Source organism: Narcine bancroftii, chromosome 14 (assembly GCF_036971445.1).
Source record: "Narcine bancroftii isolate sNarBan1 chromosome 14, sNarBan1.hap1, whole genome shotgun sequence".
Lineage (NCBI taxonomy): Eukaryota > Metazoa > Chordata > Chondrichthyes > Torpediniformes > Narcinidae > Narcine > Narcine bancroftii.
This window is the reverse complement of record NC_091482.1, coordinates 12,901,477-12,914,544: the sequence shown is the minus strand read 5'-3', so window position 1 is coordinate 12,914,544 and position 13,068 is coordinate 12,901,477. Positions and strand designations below refer to the sequence as shown.

General features: G+C 40.8%; 1 protein-coding gene across 2 annotated transcripts in view; it reads right to left on the bottom strand.

The window, feature by feature from the left end:
* tp53i13 (tumor protein p53 inducible protein 13) overlaps positions 1-13,068 on the bottom strand; it is a 37,008-nt gene that overhangs the window by 23,429 nt on the left and 511 nt on the right. Inside the window, exons 1-3 of one of the 2 annotated variants that reach the window (XM_069910442.1) lie at positions 10,530-10,857; positions 9,914-9,988; positions 4,272-4,307 (exon numbers count right to left, since the gene is read on the bottom strand). In XM_069910442.1, coding sequence (XP_069766543.1) covers positions 4,272-4,307; positions 9,914-9,988; positions 10,530-10,622 — 204 coding nt within the window. In that variant the 5' untranslated portion in view covers positions 10,623-10,857. Of the gene's footprint in view, positions 1-4,271; positions 4,308-9,913; positions 9,989-10,529; positions 10,858-13,068 lie in introns of those variants that run through there. The other variant, XM_069910444.1, reaches the window with a different exon arrangement.

The following is a 13,068-nucleotide window of genomic DNA, read 5'->3' as shown; positions in this document are numbered from 1 at the left end:
GAAGGGTGGACTGGGCTCGACAGGCCAGACAGCCCATTTCTTATAATAAATTCCCTGCATTTTAAAAAATGTTTCATGGGGATTTTTTAAAAATAATTGGCTTTGGTACATAGAAAAGTCCTCAGAGAAATAACACCCCAGTTGATGGGCAATAACACTGGACAACAAGAATTTTTTTCAAAAGCTTTGCTTCCTGAAAAATAAATTGGGGTTTATAATTTCAGATTTGCTGAAGTTGGAGAAACATTAAATTAACTTTTATTGAATTTATCGAATACTTGCCATAAATGTAATAGAATGTATCGCAGCTGTTCCGACATTGATGAGACTTTTCTGCAGTATTGAATCTTCCAGAAGACAATAAATGCTAATGCTAAGTACACTCACTGTGCTATGTCTGAAGGATATTGCATCAACATGCGTTCAATCGATATCAGTGGTTTTCAAACTTTTTCATTCCACTCACATACCACTAAGTATTCCCCATGTCATAGGTGTTCTGTGATTAGTATGGGATTACTTAAGGTGGTATGTGGGTGGAAAGAAAAAGTTTGAAAACCACTGTTTTAATCGTAGCTCACTGACTTCATATAACCATATAACCACTTACAGCACAGAACAGGCCAGTTCGGCCCTACTAGTCCATACCATAGCAAATCCCCACCCTCCTAGTCCCACTGATCAGCACCCGGTCCATACCCCTCTAGTCCCCTCCTATCCATGTAACGATCCAGTCTTTCCTTAAATGTAACCAATGATCCCGCCTCGACCACGTCTGCCGGAAGCTCATTCCACATCCCCACCACCCTCTACGTAAAGAAATTTCCCCTCATGTTCCCCTTATAATTTTCCCCCTTCAATCTTAAACCATGTCCTCTAGTTTGAATCTCCCCCTTTCTTAATTGAAAAAGCCTATCCACATTTACTCTGTCTGTCACTTTTAAAATCTTAAACACCTCGATCAAGTCCCCTCTCAATCTTCTACGCTCCAGAGAAAAAAGCCCTAGTCTGCACAACCTTTCCCTGTAACTCCGACCCTGAAATCCTGTCAACATTCTTGTGAACCTTCTCTGCACTCTCTCTATTTTGTTTATATCTTTCCTATAATTTGGTGACCAAAACTGTACACAGTACTTCAAATTTGGCCTCACCAATGCCTTGTACAATTTCATCATAACCTCCCTACTCTTCAATTCAATACTCCAATTTATGAAAGCCAACATTCCAAATGCCTTCTTCACCACACCATCTACCTGAGTATCAGCCTTGAGGGTACTATTAACCATAACTCCTAAATCCCTTTGTTGCTCTGCACTTCTCAATTGTCTACCATTCAATGTATATGACCTATTTAAATTTGCCTTTCCAAAATGTAGCACCTCACATTTATCTGTATTAAATTCCATCAGCCATTTCTCAGCCCACACCTCCAGCCTTCCTAAATCACCTTTTAATCTACGGTAATCTACTTCACTGTCCACAACACCACCAATCTTTGTGTCATCCGCAAACTTGCTTATCCAATTCTCCACCCCTACATCCAGATTGTTAATATATATAACAAATAATAGTGGACCCAGGACCGAACCCTGAGGAACTCCACTAGTCACTGGCCTCCAATTGGACAAACAATTTTCTACCACTACTCTCTGACACCTCCCATCCAACCACTGCTCAATCCATTTCACTACCTCTTTATTTATACCTAATGCCTCCACCTTTTTTCCTAACCTCCTATGGGGAACTTTGTCAAAAGCTTTACTAAAGTCCAAATAGACAACATCCACAGCTTTCCCTTCATCAACCTTTTTTGTAACCCCCTCGAAGAACTCAATCAGGTTTGTCAAGCATGATCTACCCCTGACAAAACCATGCTGATTACTCCTTATCAATCCCTGTACCTCCAAAAATTTGTAAATACCATCCCTCAGAACACTTTCCATCAACTTGCCCACCACAGACGTCAGACTTACAGGCCTATAATTCCCAGGTTTGCATTTGGACCCTTTCTTAAACAGAGGAACCACATGCGCCACCCTCCAATCCTTTGGCACCACCCCCGTGGCCAGTGACATCCTAAATATCTCTATTAATGGCCCCACTAACTGTCCACTAGCCTCCCTGAGTGTCCTAGGGAATATTTTGTCCGGTCCGGGACATTTATCCACCTTTATCTTTTTTAACACAGCCATCACTACCTCCTCAGTTATCCTTATATGCTTCATGACCTCCCCACTATTTTTCTTTACTTCAACTGGTTCAACATTTTTTTCCCTAGTGAATACCGAGGCAAAGAAATCATTCAAAATTTCCCCCATTTCCTCAGACTTCTCACTCAGCCTACCCTCGCTATCTACAAGGGGTCCAATTTTATCTCTCACTAATCTTTTACTTTTAATGTACTTATAGAAACCCTTTGGATTTATTTTTACTCTGTCAGCCAAAGCCTCTTCATGTCTTTTTTTGGCCTTTCTAATTTCTTTTTTAAGATTCCTTCTACACTCCTTGTAGTCCTCCTTCAACTTCTCAGCTCCCTGCTCTTTATACCTCTTGTACACCTCCCTTTTTCTCCTAACCAAATTTCCAATATTCCTCAAAAACCAAGCCTCCCTATGACTTCCAGCTTTTCCTTTGATCCACACTGGGACATAACTATTCTGTACCCTCAAAATTTCTTTTTTGAATATCCTCCATTTTTCATTAACATCCTTACCTGAAAATATCCTGTTCCATTCAATACTCCCCAAATCCCTTCTTATTCCTTCGAAATTTGCTCTTTTCCAATCCAGAACCTCAACTTTAGGCCTCTCCTTGCTCTTCCCTAAAACTAACAGAATTATGATCACTAGACCCAACTGGTTCTCCAACATTAATGTCCGCGACCTCACCGAGCTCGTTCCCTAACAGGAGATCCAGTATTACACCGTCCTGAGTCAGTTCTTCTACTAACTGATTTAGAAAACAATCCTGAGCACATTTAACGAACTCCAGCCCATCCAGCCCTCTAACCTTATGGGTATCCCAATCAATGTGTGGGAAGTTAAAATCTCCCATGATCATTACCTTATGATTTTCACACATATACGTTATCTCCCTACAAATTTGTTCCTCTAATTTTCTTGGCCCATTTGGTGGTCTGTAATACACCCCTATTAGCACCCTCTTGCCTCCTCCACCCCTCAATTCCACCCAAACAGCCTCACTGGTCGATCCTTCCATACCATCCTGCCACCTCACGGCAGTAATGTCCTCCTTAACAAGCAGAGCCCCTGATCTGACTCGTTATGTGCACGGTTTCAAAACTCCAAAGGAAATGGGCCAATGACAATTTTTCTCAAGCAAAATATTTCAGTAACAATTGGGTCTAGAGCAGTGATTCTCAACCTTCCCATCCCACTCACATTCCACCTTAAGCAATCCCTGACTAACCACAGAGCACCGATGGCATAGGGATTACTTAAAGTGGGATATGAGTGGAAAGAAAATGTTTGAAGACCATTAATCGATAATCAATGTAATGCACAGCATCTGTATATGTGAGCTGCTTTTATAGCTTGTCTGAATCAATCCTGACTAAGCAAGCCCAGACCAAAGACAACATCTGCATAGCACCTCCACTGAGAGCATGCCCAGGCATGTTTGGACAGCTCGCTTTGTGGGCAATAAATATACCAGTAGTTATATCTTAAAAAAACAGTACATGATAGGAAACTTTTAAGGTGCTTTTCATGATCAGCAGCCCAAGATCCACAAAATCCACCCAAAAGTGTTTAGGAAGCAAAATTTTTGTTGTCCAGGATAATGGACTGTGTTTCAATGCAGTGTGGTTTCACAGGTGGCAGTAAGACATGGGTACGTCGCACAGTTCATGCATAGGTCAGCAAGTGTCAACAGCACAGACACACTCCACCAGAAAGTTTAACAGGATAGTGAGTGCATTAAAGTTTAATTTCAGTTGAGACCAAATCGATAGCCAAGCTCACACACCCCTTCCGCCACACCTCTGCTGATCATTACTGACATTGAGGGGCTTATTTTTTTAAAAATGAATATTTTAAAATGTAATCAAGTATTCCAAGGTCAATTAATATACAGATCAACAATTCACATGCAATTGAACATATAAATATAAAAGTCTAATCAGTGGCAGATTAATATGAGTATTATACATGAGTATTACACATGTATGTATGAATATAATACAAAATTACCAAACCTGTTACAGCAATACAAGCTTAAATGTAATGACGACAATTGGTGTGCAATCATACCTGCTCAGGATACACTTTGGCCAGACTTGGAATTCCCTGATGGGTAAATAAAAATTACACAAGTGTGAAACACACAAATCATTTAGACCAATTCAACATACTTCCTGTAACCCAGATAATTAAAGGGTACTCAATGGTACAAAAGGTCAAACAAATCATCTAACAGCAATCAGGCTCTTGAACCCTCTCCCCACCAGAGCTGTTCCCACTGGACCCATAACCTACCACAGGATCCCCAGGTCTTTTTGTAATCCTGTGGTAGGTTAAAGGGTTTTCAAATACTCTGGCAAAAAAAATCAATATAGATCTAAAACCGAGCCCTTTGGAGGCCCTCTTCAGTACAATGGGAGGGAATGGCTCTTCTTTATCTCTGGTTCAGAGGCGGGCTATTTCTTCTGTCTCTTCTGGCGAGACGAGCAATTTCACTGAAATGGAAAGCTGCTGTCCCACCTACTCATGGTCAGTGGTTGTGAGACATCGTGTCTTGTTTAAATACAGAAAAGATTCGTTACTATATAACCATATAAACATTCAACTAATAATTCAGATGTAAGATTCCAGAAGTTATGGGGGTCATTTCTACCTCACTCTCTTACTTTAGCATTTTACTCCAGTGTAATTAAATTGTCCGACTCATATCTTTTCCACGTTCTTTATATTAATTTTTTTTAACCATTTTTATTTTAATACCAGTCGTATACAGCATCTGACAATGTGGCAGATTTGCATTACAAGAGTTTTTTTTTCTAAAAAAGGTATATACTATTTAGAATATGAATACAATTTATGATTTAAAATTTATGTGTTAGTGTTATATGGAATATCTTATTTAGTTTGTGTAACTGTCCATATCATCTTATTGAATTGTACCTTTGTTTGTATGTTCTTTATTAAAATCAATAAAAATATTTTAAAAAGAAAAGCACAAATGCCAGACATCTTTACCTCCTACGGACACTGAGTTCCTCAAGCATTTCTGGTGTTTTTACTCCAATCACAGCATCTGCAGACTTTTATATTTCACTATTTTACATACCCGTTTGTCCGCAGCAAGATTTTCAGCCCATCCATGTGTGGATGACAATTAACTCACATTCAACATATGCATCCACCTAATTCATAATATGTTTGTTTCGTTCTTATAATTGCTTTCTCAGTTCTATAAGTTTGTAATGTATTATACTGAAGTTTTTTTTGTGTTAATCAACTCCCTATGTTCATCTTCGGAGGTACGATTTTGAAGATCCTTTTCCAAAACTGAGATTTTTTGTTCTAACTGGTCTACCTCTCTCATATATTCCTTTTTAATTTTAGAACCAAAGCTTATAATTTGACCTCTTAAATATGCCTTTATTCCATATAATATATTTATTATTTACTGAATTCAAATTTATATCACAAAATATCTGAATTTGTGATCGAATAAACTCACAAAAATCTTTTCTTTTCAACAAAAAGAATTTAATCTCCATCTATAAATCGACTTCTCCTTATCAGGCATTTCCATCGTTAATAACAAAGGTGAATGATCAAATAAAATCCTCGGCTTATAATCCACTTCAAGGATCCTAGCCTGTGTAAACACTGAGTATTAATCTTTATACAAGTTAAATTATGTTCCTTTATTAAAAAAGATTAAAGCACATTTAATTAAGTGGAAAGATTTTCCGTTAACTTTAATTGGTTGAGTTAATTGTATTAGGATGAATATTTTCCCCCGATTTCAATATTTATTTCAATCAATACAGTGTTCTCTTTCAAAGGGATTTTTTCAGGATCTAAATAAAGCTGTGAGAGAATTTTTATGGAAAGGTAAAATACCACGGGCAGCGTTATATAAACTTACCTGGAAGTATGCATTAGGAGGGCTTCAATTACCCCATTTTCAAAATTATTATGAAGCAGCCTAGCTGAAGTTTATTAGTAGATTGATGGGCTAAGGTTGAGATGGTTTGTATTTCTGAAGTTGAAATGCATCGATTTATATTTCGATGGAATGTAAATTTGTTGCGGGAATATAATATGCCAATCTTAAAACATTTATTAAAGTTATGGACTAAAAAAATAAGATTTTAGGATCAAGAGGTAAACTGTCAATCTTAACTCCTTTATATAATAATCAGCTTATTCCTTTTTCAATGTTTAATAATCATTTAAAGATTTGGGATTCTCAGGGTATAAAGATGTTACAGGATTGTTTTGTAGAAGGACAGTTTCTTTCTTTTAATCAATTGAAAGAGCGTTTTAATATTACTGAAAATTATTTGTTTGTTTATTATCAGTTGCGAGCTTTGATGATGTATGGTAGAGAGATGATTTTATCTGTATTGACAGAATTCGAATCTTTGATTTCTTCTGTACCAAAAAAGGGTTATATTTCAGTTATGTACCAAATGTTTCAAAATATGGACAAACCAGAATGGGTCAAGTCTAAGCATAAATGGGAAAATAATTTAGCTTTTGTTTTTCCAGAAGATTATTAGGCGGATATCTGTTATGGTAGAGTTATTAAATTGACGAATGTGCGCTATGGAATGGTTAATTATAACTTTTTACATCAGTTGTATTTAACCCCAGAGAAATTGAAAAAAATATGGTTTTAATAATTCGGACTCTTGTTTCAGATGTGGTGTATGTACTGGAACCTTTTTTACATGCTGTTTGGTCTTGTGTTCATGTACAACCATTTTGGGAAGAAATTAGGTTAAATTTGGAAACACTGTATGACATTGATACCATTAGATCCTTCTATTTTTTTAATGGGATATATGGTTCCTTTAAAGGGTTTAGGGTTGGATAAATTTCAAATTGCATTTATACATTTAGCATTATCTGTTGCTCGAAAATGTGTTGCAAGTACGTGGAAAGATGATTAACATAATGAGATGGCATAATGAATTGAAAGCTTGTATTGTTATGGAAAAAATTACGTATAATCTGCATGAGAATCATTCTTTATTTGTTAACAAGTGGTTACCGTATCTGGAATCTATGCATCTAGATGTACTATGAGCTATTATATATTCTTAATTTCTGTTTATATGGTTTTGGCTCTTGTTTTAAATCCCCACTCCATCAGCCAGCTCTCTTAAGGAGAGCCAAAACCATATAAACAATATTATATTATAATAATATTATAATTTAAATTTTTTTAAAACTTTTTTTTCATATATACTTACATAAAATTGTCTGTATGGTATGTATGCTGTATTATTACTAATGATTTTTCAAATAAATAAAGTTTTTAAAAAAAGGATCGTAGCCTACACGAGCAGAAATCAAAAATAAACCAATTCTAGAGTAAGAATCAAATCTACTTGAATAAAATGAATAATAATTTCTCTAGGATTAATCCTTTCTCCATAAATCTATTAAATTCAAAATCTCTCATCAAAACCAAGATAGCATTAGCTGTTTTTGTTCTTATCATTGATCAGGTAGATCTATCTAACAACAGATCTAAACAAAAATTAAAATCCCCTCCTATTAAAATATTTTTATATGCCTCTGCTAAATTGTGAAATATGTCTTGAATAAATTTCTTATCGGCAATAATTGCAGCACAGAAATTCAAAAAAGTCCACATTTCTGAAAATATTTGATAATGTACTAGATAAGATATTATGAATTAGGTGAGAGGTCACAAAGTATTAGCTTTTATACTAATGTGGTTACTGAGAAGCCTCAAATAAATAAACAATTATTTATCACAGATAATATTGCCTTGATTAAGTTCAGTTTATTCTTCCAAACTTAACACCCTGTTTACTGAGGTCGAAGTAAGGGAAGCCAAGACTTTCTTACAGAGTAATAAATCTTCAGGAGCAGGTGGATTTCTACCTGAATTTTATAAAGAATTTAAGGATTTATTAATTCCTATATTTACGCAAGTATTAGATTAGGCTTCAGAAACCCATACTTTTCCAGAATAATTTTCAATGGCAATAATTACAGTGATTCCTAAAAAAGATAAGAGTCCCTTTAAAACCTTCATCTTATAGACTATTTCATTATTAAATGCAGGTTGCAAAATTTTTGGCAAATAGGATGAATAATCTGTTACCTAAATTAGTAAATATGGACAAGACAGGCTTTGTTAAAAACAGGCAATTGTCAGAAAATGTAGTCAGATTGCTTTGGTGCCAAAAAAAGTGAGTGCTGCAGTGGCCTTGGTTTCAGGAAAGGCGTTCGATAGATTAGAATGGGATTTTCTGTTTAAGGTGTTGGAGAAACCTTTGGATTTAATTTTTAAAATTGGATTAGAGCATTATATAATAACCTTAAAGCTAAAGTAGTAACAAATGGACAAGTATCTACCCCGTTCAAAGTAATGAGACCTAGTAGACAAGCATATCCTTTATCCCCAGCTTTATTTATTTTAGCTATAGAAACACTTGCCCAAGTAATTTAGTCTGATTAACAAATTAAGGGTTTCAGAGTAGGTCAAGAAGAACATAAAATTAGTTTATTTGCAGATGATGTTCTAATAAACTTGACTGAACCGGAGACATCTTGACGAAGATTATATGTTCAATTTAAAGAATATGGAAAAGTTTCGGGTTATAAAATAATATGAGATAAAAGTGAAATTATGCCTTTATCGGAAGGTGATTATACTCAATGTCAAAGAGACACCGAGTTCAAATGGCCAAAAGAGAGTATTAAATATTTAGGTGTACATATGGACAGAAATCTGAATTTATATAAATTGAATTATTTATCATTACTTAAAAAGATTGAAGATTTGGAAAAAATTGATAAATGTACCTATACCTTTAGTTGGAAGGGTTAACTGTAAAAAGATGAATATATTTCTAAGAATACAATATTTTTTTCCAAACATCACCTATTTTAATGCCTCCAAAAAAAATTCAAGAACCAAATGAGTAAGGAAATTTCTTTGGCAAAGCAAAATGTTAAGAGTTTCTATAGAGAAGTTAACATGGAAATATGAACTCAAAGGTCTACAGCCTCCTAATTTTAGAAATTATTACCCAGTGGTGCAAATGAGATTTCTTGCTTCCTTTTTTTGAAAATTAAAATTTGGCATGGGTTAATATAGAACTGAAAAAAAAGGAGAGAGGAAAGCCGAAGAATTTATATACGTGGCAACCAAAATTGATAAGGAGACAACATTATTGAAACATTTCCTTAATGATGAGATTGGTGTAAGAGGGTCTATAATCACCAAAAATGCCATTGATTCAAAATCACCTTACAGCTTTTTCAAAGGATAATCAGTTTTTGAATATTTGGTCTCGTAAGGAGATTGTAATCATTGAAGATTGTTATGAAAGTGGTCAATTCATGTCATTTGAGCAATTGAGGAATAAATATGCTACCACTATAATACTTTTTTTGGTTATTTTCAACTGAGAGCATATTTAAGGGATAAGCTTAGACCAACCATGTTTTTACCAAGTTGAACTTCTTACTGGGAGAGGAATTGTTTACAAGCAGGAATTCCCAAACAAGGACTAGACAGAGATGGGAAACATAGCAAGAACAAACAAGTTTCTTTCTGTATGGGGTACAGGTATGGACATCATTAACAACTAGCACTCAGTTCATCACCCAGTCAGTCACTTATTCAGAGAATGATACAAAAGTCACCCAATGAAAAGAAAAAGTCAATAAATCACCGATTCTGGAAGTGGCCAAACAGGTCCAGGGCAGCTCCAGCCTTCCACTGGCGGCAAGTCCACTTGAAGTTGAAACTGAAAGCAAAAATATTATAAATAAGAAAAATGACAAGAGGAAGACCGGACCACGTTAAAAAAAAAACACTTTCGACACATCGACCGGTGCAGCCCGAGGGGATACGACGTGATGCGGAAGGGATGTTTCCAATGGTGGGGGAGTCCAGAACCGGGGGCATTGGTTCGAGGATAACAGGCAAACCATTTAGAACCGAGATGAGGAGGAATTTCTTGACCCAGAGGGTGGTGAATCTGTGGAATTCATTGCCAGAGAGCAGTAGAGGCAGGTTCACTGAATATATTTAAGAGGGAATTAGATCTATTTCTTCAGTATAAGGGAATTAGGGGTTATAAGGGGACGGGGTACTGATCTTACTGAATGGCGCAGCAGGCTGGAAGGGCCGAATGACCTACTCCTGCTCCTATCTTCTGTTTCTAGGATACATGCCTCTTTCCCGACCCTTTTTTAAGGCAGTCGCGGATACAACCGGGACACGTTCCTGACTTCATTAAGTAGAGACACAATGGAACACAACTTGGGTGGGTTTGTGGCACCAACCTTGCCGTTGTCACACGGGACCCACCGACCCCTCGCCTCCGCCAGCAGAGCACAGAGTAGCAGAAGCAGCCCCAGGCCGGGCTCGGCCTCCATGAAGCTGCTGCACGACTCCCGACCAGCTCGGCCACTAGCACCGCTGCACCCAACCCTGCCTGCGGCCCGGGGCAGGGCGAGAACGGGGCCGCACGCTGTTCCGGTCCATCGAGACGCCGGCCAAGGTCGCGGAACCGACCCGGCTCATTCCCCGAAGCCACTCACGGGCCCGCGAGGCGGAGCCAGCACCTTCCCCACGTCTGATTGGATGGGCGGCGCAATGGAAACTGACACAGTCACTGACATTGTTACAATGTAACAGCCCCATCCCAGCAAGATCAAACAGGGCAAGTCCTGGCCACGTTCAGCTTGAACCAGTTCAGGGCAAGTCCTGGCCACGTTCAGCTCCAACCAGTTCAGGGCAAGTCCTGGCCACTTGCAGCTCCAACCAGTTCAGGGCAAGTCCTGGCCACGTTCAGCTCCGACCAGTTCAGGGCAAGTCCTGGCCACTTGCAGCTCCAACCAGTTCAGGGCAAGTCCTGGCCACGTTCAGTTCCGACCAGTTCAGGGCAGGTCCTGCCACGTTCAGCTCCGACCAGTTCAGGGCGAGTCTTGGCCATGTTCAGCTCCGACCAGTTCAGGGCAAGTCCTGGCCACGTTCAGCTCGGACCAGTTCAGGGCAAGTCCTGGCCACGTTCAGCTCGGACCAGTTCAGGGCAAGTCCTGGCCACTTGCAGCTCCAACCAGTTCAGGGCAAGTCCTGGCCACGTTCAACTCCGACCAGTTCAGGGCAAGTCCTGGCCACGTTCAGCTCCGACAATTTCAGGGCAAGTCCTGGCCACGTTCAGCTCCGACCAGTTCAGGGCAAGTCCTGACCACGTTCAGCTCCGACCAGTTCAGGGCAAGTCCTGGCCACGTTCAGCTCCGACAATTTCAGGGCAAGTCCTGGCCACGTTCAGCTCCGACCAGTTCAGGGCAAGTCCTGGCCACGTTCAGCTCCGACCAGTTCAGGGCAAGTCCTGGTCACGTTCAGTTCCGACCAGTTCAGGGCAGGTCCTGCCACGTTCAGCTCCGACCAGTTCAGGGCGAGTCTTGGCCATGTTCAGCTCCGACCAGTTCAGGGCAAGTCCTGGCCAAGTTCAGCTCTGACCAGTTCAGGGCAAGTCCTGACCACGTTCAGCTCCGACCAGTTCAGGGCAAGTCCTGGCCACGTTCAGCTCCGACAATTTCAGGGCAAGTCCTGGCCACGTTCAGCTCCGACCAGTTCAGGGCAAGTCCTGGCCACGTTCAGCTCCGACCAGTTCAGGGCAAGTCCTGGTCACGTTCAGTTCCGACCAGTTCAGGGCAGGTCCTGCCACGTTCAGCTCCGACCAGTTCAGGGCAAGTCCTGGCCACTTGCAGCTCCAACCAGTACAGGGCAAGTCCTGCCACGTTCAGCTCCGACCAGTTCAGGGCGAGTCTTGGCCATGTTCAGCTCCGACCAGTTCAGGGCAAGTCCTGGCCACGTTCAGCACGGACCAGTTCAGGGCAAGTCCTGGCCACGTTCAGCTCGGACCAGTTCAGGGCAAGTCCTGGCCACGTTCAGCTCCGACCAGTTCAGGGCAAGTCCTGGCCACGTTCAGCTCCGACCAGTTCAGGGCAAGTCCTGGCCACGTTCAGCTCGAACCAGTTCAGGGCAAGTCCTGGCCACGTTCAGCTTGGACCAGTTCAGGGCAAGTCCTGGCCACGTTCAGCTCCGACCAGTTCAGGGCAAGTCCTGGCCACTTGCAGCTCCAACCAGTTCAGGGCAAGTCCTGGCCACGTTCAGCTCCGACCAGTTCAGGGCAAGTCCTAGCCACGTTCAGCTCGGACCAGTTCAGGGCAAGTCCTGGCCACTTGCAGCTCCAACCAGTTCAGGGCAAGTCCTGGCCACGTTCAACTCCGACCAGTACAGGGCAAGTCCTGCCACGTTCAGCTCCGACCAGTTCAGGGCGAGTCCTGGTCATGTTCAGTTCCGACCAGTTCAGGGCAGGTCCTGGCCACGTTCAGCTCGGACCAGTTCAAGGCAAGTCCTGGCCACGTTCAGCTCGGACCAGTTCAGGACAAGTCCTGGCCACGTTCAGCTCGAACCAGTTCAGGGCAAGTCCTGGCCACGTTCAGCTCGGACCAGTTCAGGGCAAGTCCTGGCCACGTTCAGCTCCAACCAGTTCAGGGCAAGTCCTGGCCACTTGCAGCTCCAACCAGTTCAGGGCAAGTCCTGGCCACTTGCAGCTCCAACCAGTACAGGGCAAGTCCTGGCCAGGTTCAGCTCCGACCAGTTCAGGGCTAGTCCTGGCCACGTTCAGCTCCGACTAGTTCAGGGCAAGTCCTGGCCACGTTCAGCTCCGACCAGTTCAGGGCAAGTCCTGCCCACGTTCAGCTCCGACAAGTCCGACAACGGTCAGGAGAAGAAGGGTTCAAGAGTCCAAAACGTCGTTATGTATCTATCTTTGCTGTTCGACCTGCTGAGTTTCTCCAGCGTTGTGTG